The sequence below is a fragment of the Paramisgurnus dabryanus genome, chromosome 15 (genome assembly GCF_030506205.2).
Source record: "Paramisgurnus dabryanus chromosome 15, PD_genome_1.1, whole genome shotgun sequence".
NCBI classification, from domain to species: Eukaryota; Metazoa; Chordata; class Actinopteri; order Cypriniformes; family Cobitidae; genus Paramisgurnus; species Paramisgurnus dabryanus.
In genome coordinates, this window is record NC_133351.1 from 28,585,279 (window position 1) to 28,595,446 (window position 10,168).

At 38.4% G+C, this 10,168-nt stretch overlaps 1 protein-coding gene across 3 annotated transcripts in view; it reads right to left on the reverse strand.

Annotated features, from left to right (window-relative positions):
* The window catches only part of LOC135782590 (nectin-3), a 13,467-nt gene extending 3,299 nt beyond the window's left edge, over nt 1-10,168 (reverse strand). For 2 of the 3 annotated variants that reach the window (XR_010545440.2, XM_065292968.2), the window contains exons 1-7: nt 9,890-10,168; nt 9,195-9,293; nt 8,952-9,027; nt 8,553-8,873; nt 7,941-8,270; nt 3,126-3,410; nt 748-849 (exon numbers count right to left, since the gene is read on the reverse strand). Coding sequence is in view for 2 of the 3 variants with exons in the window: in XM_065292968.2 (XP_065149040.1) it covers nt 748-849; nt 3,126-3,410; nt 7,941-8,270; nt 8,553-8,873; nt 8,952-9,021 (1,108 nt within the window). In the remaining variant the exon portion in view is untranslated. The remainder of the gene's footprint in view (nt 1-747; nt 850-3,125; nt 3,411-7,940; nt 8,271-8,552; nt 8,874-8,951; nt 9,028-9,194; nt 9,294-9,889) is intronic. The other variant, XM_065292969.2, reaches the window with a different exon arrangement.

Consider the following 10,168-nt stretch of genomic DNA (forward strand, 5'->3'; position numbering starts at 1 on the left):
CGGTAGCAAGTGGCTAACGCATATTGCACTTCTGTTTAAATTTTTGCTATGGCCTGGTTAGCTTACATACTTGCTTAAATGAGTGTAAAAATGTTAGTGTCTGTCGTCGTTTTTATTGCTTGGATTGATAATGAATGATGCGTATTGATGTCGATAATGTGTTAGCACTACAGTAGATCAATACATGTTGCACTATTGTTGGACTGCAGACTGTGTCAGTTGACCAATCAGAGCAGAGTAGGCTACTGAAAGGTGGGGTTAGCCAGACAAGTCAGTTAATCGGCTTCACACAAATAGTTTGGGGATCCCTGATATTAAATTTATATTTTGAGAAAATATTTGTATATTTTTTGACCTTGCATGCATTTAAACCTGTTGTTGGGGACTTCCTAAGAATATTAGGAAGCTTAGAAATTAAACCTGGCTGGCACTTTAACAAAATAAATAATCCATATTATATAAAAGGGATATACATGCATTGTTGCAGTAATAAAAACCTTGATTTCCCCCTTGCTTTAAAACAGATGCTTAGTTTGTGACAAAATGAAACCTTTATTAACCAGTGCTCTTTTGCGCTTTTGCTTCAGTAATTGCCTGTTAGTGTTTTCAACCCCTAACTGACAGTGGTGCGGGAGCATGCAACATCAAATCCTAATGAATTAATAATGAAATGCGTTGACAACCGCCAGCACTACTTATTTGTAAACATCTTTCCATTATGTTTATGCATTGCTATAGTATGCTCACCATCCTTACGCAGGACACACTTCCACAAACAGAAACAGAGGCAAAGAACCAGGAGAAAAGCTACAGTAGTCACAGAGATCAGGATAGCGAGTGCTGTGCCAACTGGAAAGACACATAGAGAAGAAGCCAAAAGAACAAATGCCGGCATTGTAAGTCAACAGCACTGAACATAAATCTCTTTAGGATAAATTACTGCATTGTACTCCTCACATTTGTAGCTCGCTTTGCATAAAAGTTTCTGCTAAATGCTATATATACAGTATATATTGCAATACATTTCAATAATTTCAATATACCTCACGGTCCTATTTCTGTACAAAATTCACTCGCTTAAAGCCAGACATACTTTACAGGGAGGGACACTAAAAACACTAACTGATGTGTTCAAAATTGAATTAAGTGCTGTGAATTTCTTATGATATCCTGTTATGTTGTTATGACCTTAAAGGTGCTGTGTGTAGATCAAATGTAGCGCCATCTAGCAGCGAGATTGCGAATTGCAATGGCTCAGTCCACAGCTCAACCCTCTCTTTCTAAAATGCATAGTGAAGCTACGGTAGCCATCGCAGGACCAACATGTCATCTAAGACCATAGATATGTACACTAGATGTCGCCTTGGGGTTCTGTATCAAAACCGCCGCCATCTTGGAACAGGGGTCTTGTCATAGGAATTAGCTAGGTCACGCTGCTATCTCCGCCTGTACTTCGAATTCATGGACTATGCCAGACTTTTGTGTATGGTTTTAGGCCTACTAGCACTATGCATTATAATTAGAATAAGTAGATATTCATAATATCAAAACTTTATATTTTCTCTGGACTCAATGCTAAATACATGTCTGACTGTTGGAACGAACCAAAACAAAACCTAGAAAATCGCATTCATGAAGATTTATAGTGATTTTATTTCCGTTACACCATTGCTTACAATGACGCTGATGCAGGGCTCCCCTGTTTCAACATGGAGGCTCTATTTGACGCATTTGTTCCAATCAACTGCTGTAGCCAAGGCGACATCTATTGTACATATCTATGGTCTAAGACAGGGATTCCCAAAGTGTAGTGCGCGCACCCCCAGGGGTACGTGAGCTGCCACCAGGGGGTGCGCGAGAGGAAAAATGTAATGGCGGTCTGTTTCTTTAAGAGGGATTTTTCCATACAATAAATAAATAAAAAAATGAACAGTAAACATTTCCTTTGTAATCGCTTTTATTTTAAATAAAAACTATAATTAATTAGTTTTTGATAGAAACGTAGAAGACAGCTGCTGGGTTTTTTACGCACTGCTCTTCTGTTATGTACTGCAGCCGCTATGCGTGCCAACTCGTTTCATTCATTCCATATATATTATAAATATGCTTAACTGGCTGAAATCAGGGAAACTGTCAAGTGTGGGACGTCTTATGATAAAGTTGTTAGTCACAAAGGAGGAGAGGGACCAAGAGAGAGAGACTTTTTTATGGCAAAAATAGAAATAATGAAATGTGATGAGATGGGTGCAGGATAATGCACAGGATACGCGAGCATTGTGTTTTCATGCATGGTAAAGAGACCGCCAATGAATTATATAATAAAATACATTAATACTTAAAAAGACACTGTAGGGAACTTATTAAAAGCTTTCATTTAATTTTGTTTTAAACTTGAGCTGTTATAACGAATCTGCAAACTATTATACACCTTTTGTGCGAACAGTAAAGGCTTTCGTGAATGATGGGTCTGCACGTTATGCATGCATCTAGAAGGAGAGCGCACTGGTAAACATGAGGAAACTCTCATATATCATCTATTAGCTGACGGCAGTAAGTGTACGTTTTTTACCATTGTAAACTCGAATGGCATCTAAATATCACAGTGGTTAATAGCATACACGGGGGCGCGCATCATCTACGCTGAGCGTAGCTGCGTCTGGTCGTAGTTTCAGATGGTGCAACACGCGTAAATATTTTTCACAATGTCAGACGTAGCTAAGCTCGACGTAGGACGGGCTTTACACCCAACTTCTTAACGTCCGGCTGTTGCAACCGGCCCCTGGTTATTTGCGCATGATTAAACATGAGTCTTTAAAAACAAATCTTTTCAGCATTTTTTTTTTTTTGATTGGGGGTGCGCCAACCCGGTTGGGACATAGAAGGGGGTGCGCAGGAAAAAAAGTTTGGGAACCCCTGGTCTAAGACAACTAACCACATAAAAACCTAACAGTTCATTACATAAGGTTTTTATATACCACTGAAAACATAGTTATATGTGTGAAACATGTTTATATTATATTGCATTTCTGTCAGTAGATCCTACTAAAATGTACACATTGCACCTTTAGGTATAAAAAGTCAGTATAGCATTAATTTAAATGTAAAAGAAAATACTTCAGACTTACTCTTAGTGTTCATAGAAACAGCAATGGCGGTTTCCAGGCCTTTGTGGTGTACAAGACATTTGACCGAAACATCCTTCAAGAGTCCAGCCTGTATGGTTAAGGTACTGATAACCAGCGTTGTCCCATCACTTTGTTGGATAGCGGTGGTTACAGGTGGACCAATGGTCCTGTTATTACCCTCCACATTCCACACGATTTCAGCCCTTGGCCGGGCAACAGCCGTACAGTTTGCCTCAATCACTCCTGGAGATTTGGTCTTGTAACTTACTTGAGGTTTGGGAAGGACTGTAAAAGTACAACACATAAATTGCAGTTAAACTTTCTATTCTTCTGGTTTGTACAGTAACGTTTGCTGTAATACAGACAGTACAAGAGCAAATGTATGATCCTGCTGACACAATCATATATTAACTCTACAGAATGAAAGCCATTTGTCTCGATGTGAAAAGCAAGAAGTGTCTTTGTAAATCAACAGATATGAATGGCATCGCTTAGTGGTTACAGCCCACATTCAGCTCTAAGCTACAGAGATGCCTATTCAAACCACAGCACTTGCTGAAGATTTACACGCTTCTCATTCATACAGCAGACAAGGTATTGACATTCCTGGAAAACCATGACCCTTTCAGAACAATAGAGGATTGCTATGAATAAAAGATGAGTGAATATGATTAAAGGAATAAAAAAGTTGTGTGTTTTTGTATTTCATTTTGGAAGTCATGCTGTAGTTATTGCTCGTTGTCTTGTGTCATCTGGTGCGTTCAAATCATGCCATACATGGCTTAACCAACAGACACAACACCTGTAGTTAACAATTGCAAGGCTATTTATTTGAAGCAAAATATGCTGTCTGGGCAAACTATGATGGCATTGTAATATAACATTTAATAAATAATGGTATTGTTTACAGTAATGATTGTTGCTTTCGTAACACTGCTTCGTGAGGCTTTGAAACATTTACAAATCTTTTGTTTTGAATCATTGGTTTGGAGTCTGTTTCACTCTGCCCAATCACTTGATTTTAGCAAACAAGGCTTTGTTAGGTCATAACTGTTTCGAAACGTTTCGAAACTCAGATTGTTCACCACTAGGGGTCATGAATCAGTGACTACTATAGCTTCACTCATTTCGGGTCAGTTTTATTATTATGAATGTTAATAAAATAAAATGTGCTCTATAAAATATTGTTATAGCTTTATGTAATAACCTGACATACCACAATAATACTTATATTTAATGGCATGTAATGATTTGTAAATTATATTGAAAGCATTACACTGTTGTGAACATATTTGCAATTGTTTTTTTTTTTTTAAGGTGTCATTGTGTTTAGGCCTACATCTCATTGCCTTTACACATTTTTACCAGCAGGTGTCTCCAGTGTGTATGGTGTTTCGAACACTTTGAAATAGTGAATCATTTTGCGAAGCAATTAGTCAATTGATTCGAAGCTTCAGAAAGCTTTGTTTCTCCTATCACTAGTTTACAGTGGCTTCATAAATTAATTAAAAACATAAACAGCAAAACAAGAATGATACACATTCTTTGTTCTTCATCTTCTGTAACAAACCTTTCTCTATTTTCAAATAATTTACTCAAAGAAGGCACATCGACGTCTTGCACCAACAAAATTTACCTGAACATACCAGGGCTGCGTTCAGCCCCGACAAAACGTTGCACAACGTTTATTAAACAGAAACGGTGATGCATTGAACACCCTGTTGTGATGACGCAAGAGTTGGAACTACGGTAGCTGAGAGGCCATTCTTTGTGTTCTTTTTTTAAATGTTTTTAAAAACTGACCTTGCTGCCCAGAATGAAAGACAACATTCCAACTTGAACCCATTGAGCGAGCGGTCTCTTACTACCGCGTGGTTTTATACATCTTGCCGCTGATTGGGCCGACATTTCTGACACACCCACCAAACAAGAGAAAACGCTTCTAAAACCTGTTGCATTCCGTTGCACACCGTTTCCAGGAAACATGTCGTTCAACCCGGAAACCGTAGCAAAACGTTGCGAACCGGTGTGAGATTGAACGTGCCCCTGGGCTGCGTTCCAGTTCTTTTTATTATGACCTTCACTCGCTAACTTTGTCTCGTTGACTCGGATGTACGTCATTGCTTACGTTGTATGAGTGCCCCCTACTGGTGGAACACTTGAAGTGGGTTTAAATGAAATGCCCTAACTTACAGGTGTGATCTACTTTTCCCTCCACCATGAACTGTGCAAAGTGCGAGTGACGTGACAGTGAGCTGCTGAAGTGACATCACAATCATGTTGCATTGTGGTATATGGAGCTGCCTGAAGTGTACATATGAAGGGTCTGTCCATATAAACTTCTCTCGTCCACTTGACGAATGGAACCCCCTTAAAATTGGTGACAGGGATTCCCCCGAGGGGAAGAGTTTAGGGAAGTCCGCGAGTGTGAGTCTTAAACTGGAGTGGAACCGTTCAGCCCCGACAAAACTTTGCACAACGTTTTTTAAACAGAAACAGTGATGATTTGAACACCCTGTTTTGATGACGCAAGAGTTGCAACTACAGTAGCTAAAAAGGCTTTACTTTGTGTTCTTTTTTAAATGTTTCCAGAGCCCGATGAAATCTTTATAAATACGTGTTTAATACTGTATAATACACTTGATGTTACAGTCATTGCCCTTGCCGTCCAGAATGAAAGAAAACTTTCCAACTTGGACCCACTGGTCTCTTTAGTACCACGTGGTTTATTTACATCTTGCTGTTGATTGGACTGCAGTTCTGACACACCCACCAAACAAGAGAAAATGTATCTCAAACCCAGTTGCACACTGGTGCACACCGTTTCCAGAAAACATGTCATTCAACCTGGAAAGTAGCAAAACATTGCCCACCGGTTTGAACTTGAACATGCCCCTGATATCATAAACAAGACTTACTGGACAACATGCAGGACTTGAACACACCAATGTCGCTCCAGTATAGTAGGTACTGATTTAGAGTTAGTAAAAACTTAACAAGCCTATAAAAGTATGTGTGTAGTATGAATAAAATCCAGACATACTGTACTCACAATGCTTTCATTGTCATTTGACCTACCAACGTCAGTTGCATCACGTCGTCTCCATTCACAAATACACTCCCATAGCCTTATCATGGGATATTAAATTGCATTGAATGCACACTTCAGAATCCAGCCTGAAAAAGTACTATGAATCTAGACATACTTTTGTTACTTTTGTTACTAGACATACTTTAAGACCCCTACTGTATCCGTTAGTTTTCTTTTTTTTATTATTATTATTATTCCTCCACCATTGCGGTCTATGGCAGCCCATAGAACCGTACGTAGGAAAGTTATGAAATTTGGCACACTGATAGAGGAGAGTCCAAAGAATTTTCACAGCAAATTTGGTGTCTCTATCTGAAACACACTGTTCTCACATATACTATATAGTAGGAAAGTATGCGGTTTCGGATACAGCCAATGTGTATAAATACCCCAGTGTTTTATTATTAGTCCCTTGTTGTTCTCTTTGTCCATGCTCTTTGTCCAGCCTGATCTCACAAGAAATGGTACGTTTTTAACAAGTTGACTAATTCGTATGATTTCGTACAAAGTAAATTGTACAAAAACATAAGATTATCATGCAAAACAATGATAAAATCCCACCCCTAACCCTAACATCACAGGGGCAAAAGCAAATCGTAAAACAATGTTCAAATGTGGTCGTCCGAATAAGCCACCTCGTAAAATACATATTAATTACTATGAGTTAAAGTTGCATTGTCAGGTTTACGTTTTGTAATCTAGTTTACCATTTGGATTAATAAACCTTAGTTTATCTACTAATATATATAGTAATACTTGATTCTTGTCATGGGATTTTGATCTTTAGGCCTGACCCTGAATGTCGGATGGCAGGAGCTACACAACAATTCATCAAAGTTTCTTTCACAAACAGCACAAGGGTTTGGATGAGTAAATAATAATTTTATATAGTTTTTCTGCCCTCAGTGGTCAGTGCTTCTGTAAACAATTGAAACAAGCAAGCAATGAATGTTCATCTGAGAGAGAAAGAGAGGAGCAGTGTTACTGAAACAGTGACATAGTCATACACTTTAGCAGTCTGAATGAATCACAGATCTCACTGTCTCAACCTCCTACAATCAGTTTCTTTCACATCTCTCTCTCTCTCTCTCTCTCTCTCTCTCTCTCCCTAACTCTGTGTGTGTTTGTTTTAACACAGTCTCACCCCATGTCGTCAATATTTGACGACACTTGACCATTCGTCATATGTTGACGCGAAGGGTATACCTTTCGCGTCATTTTTTGACGAACTGGGGACTTCAATACTATTACGTCCGTTGCATTCTCTTTCCTATTTTCTTACCATTTCCGCGTCGGTTTAGGGTTAGATTTACATAATGACATTCCTACCCAAACCTAACTCTAACCCCAACGCCAGGTGACAACTGTTTAATTTCGCGTACACTGTTTAATTTTGCGTAATCTAACCCTAAACCGATGCGAAAATTGTAAGAAAATAGGAAAGAGAATGCAACGGACGTAATAGTATTGAAGTCCCCAGTTCGTCAAAAAATGACGCGAAAGGTATACCCTTCGCGTCAACATATGACGAATGGTCAAGTGTCGTCAAATATTGACGACATCTGCTACTGTACTTCAGTCCTACCAGCTGAAATGAATTTTTTTTTCTCAAAAAGCCTGATCAGAATATTATCATCATAGGAAATGCTACTAGATGTTGGTTTTAGACAAACTGCAACTAGCACCCTAAAATGATGTTATATACTAAAAACAGTGAGGCTTACCATATACAGTGAGGCAACTTGTGGCGCTCTTGGTCCCATCTGGGTAAGTGTGAAACTCGCAGGTGTAGCAGCCTTCATCTTCAGTTTTGACCGGCCATAACGTAAGCTGTGTGTCAGATAGTGAAGGGCTCAGACTCAGACGGTCCATGTACTCTTTTTCAATTACGGGGTCACTCTGCTTGGCAAAAAATGCAACCTCACGGGTTTCAGCCTTGTTCACGATCTTCTTCCAAAATAACTGCTTGACTTTCTCTGGCAGACCGTACCGACAGCCCAGAGATGCTTCTTTACCACCCACAGCCGTCTTATTACCACCTGATATCACTGTTGCTGTAGAGATGAAAAAGACTATAATAAGGCTTTTTCAAAGTAGGCTATATTGTTTTATACTATACTACGACCTTATGATTTATAGGTAATACACTATGTCATATTACAGTATGTTATCTATTAGAGGGAGTAAAGGACAGTTGTCCCAACTGCATCCTCTCCAGATATGACTAACAGGTATACAGAACCACTAATGTGGTGTACTGTAATTCACTTTGGATAAAAGTATCTACCACCAAATGCATAAATGTAAAGTTTCCTTTATTACATGATGTGACTCACCTGTGACAGTAAGGCAGGTCTGTCCCTCCCGTGAACCCTTGGAAAAAATATCAAAGATACAAGTGTAACAGCCCTCATCTCTGTAGCTGACTCTTTTGATGTTGATGGCGCTGGCATCACGCGAAGGGGCGGCGAGCTCCACATGCTGTTGACCGCTCACACTGTCCGGCTGACCAGGCTGGTAGCTGATCAAGGTCTGGTTCTGTGCATCCATCCAGCGGATCTGATGAACCGTTTCTCCTTTAGACTTGACAAGTGTGCAGCTTAAAGTGAAGGGCTGGTCAACTTTAGCCTCAAGGCGTGCTGGAGTTGAGACCCTGCCTAAGACAGCAATATTGAAACCAGTGAAAATGCAAAGCTTAAAAGCAAACAAAAATAAAAGTACTGCAAAGAACACACCTTGTAGTCTGGACACCATTAGCAAAGACACACACATCTGTAGACATCTCGACAAGGAGACCACAAACATCTTCGCCTAGTAGAAAGGAAATGTTATAAAATGTCTCATTGACTTTAATATCAGGAGGGGTTCAATAACAGAGATGTCCCCATGGTTCGAGGCAAGTGTCACTTCAGACTATATGATGAAATATATGTCTTTTGCAAATTTGTTAGTTACAGTGTGTAAAAAAAAGCGAGTACCCTGTATATTGAGAGGGCATTTAACTTTCCAGGTCAGTCTTGACGTGATGATTTTTGTCAATTAGTGTTGCTTCCAACATCTTACTGAAGGGCCGCCATCTGTGTATTATAGACAAACAAAAATACACAAACATTAAAGTAAAAATAAAATATAAAGATATCTGGTCTGAAAGTTCAACATTTTTTATTTTAAATAACACATCTCACATGAAAAAAATACAGTTGTATATTGTATTATTTACTATAGTGAACTGTAGTAAATTCCTAGATTTTATAGCATTTTTAAGCTTACCACAGTAAATATTATATGACAGTTGGTATTACTACATAATACTTTTATATACATTAAGCAAGTGTGGTAGGCCTTATTATTACTATACTATACCACAGTATACTGCAATTCCCTACAATTTATTATAAAAAGTAACTTTAAAAGTATTTTTCATGATTGAAATAAAAGCTAGATATTGACTTAATTTCTAGTTGACGACAAAATCTAGCATTTATTAATAATTAAAACAACAACATATAGATAAAATAAGTAAATAAATTATAAAATCATTTGACATCTGGAGAAAATTATAAGAACAATGTTTAATATTAAAGTAGACTCAAGTAACTGAGTGTAACTCAGTCAAACTCTTAACGATACTTATTAACACAGTTTTCAAAATTAATGGTGGATTATAACATACCTCTGGGGTGTAGATTTCCTCTGGTCACAGCTGTAGATACAACAACACATTCATCTACAAGCAACTGAACTGGAGGAGAATGAATCCTTTCTCCGCCTATCACATTTCAAGGGACATACCGACGTTAAGCACACGGTGGCGCTGCATAGACGCACAGTGCTGTTCATAGATTCCTTTTATTGAACATTTATATAATCTACAAACTCAGCAATAATACACAAATGAAAATATAACAAACTGATTTGTATTTAAATCTTTAGTAGTTTATTTACCACTTGT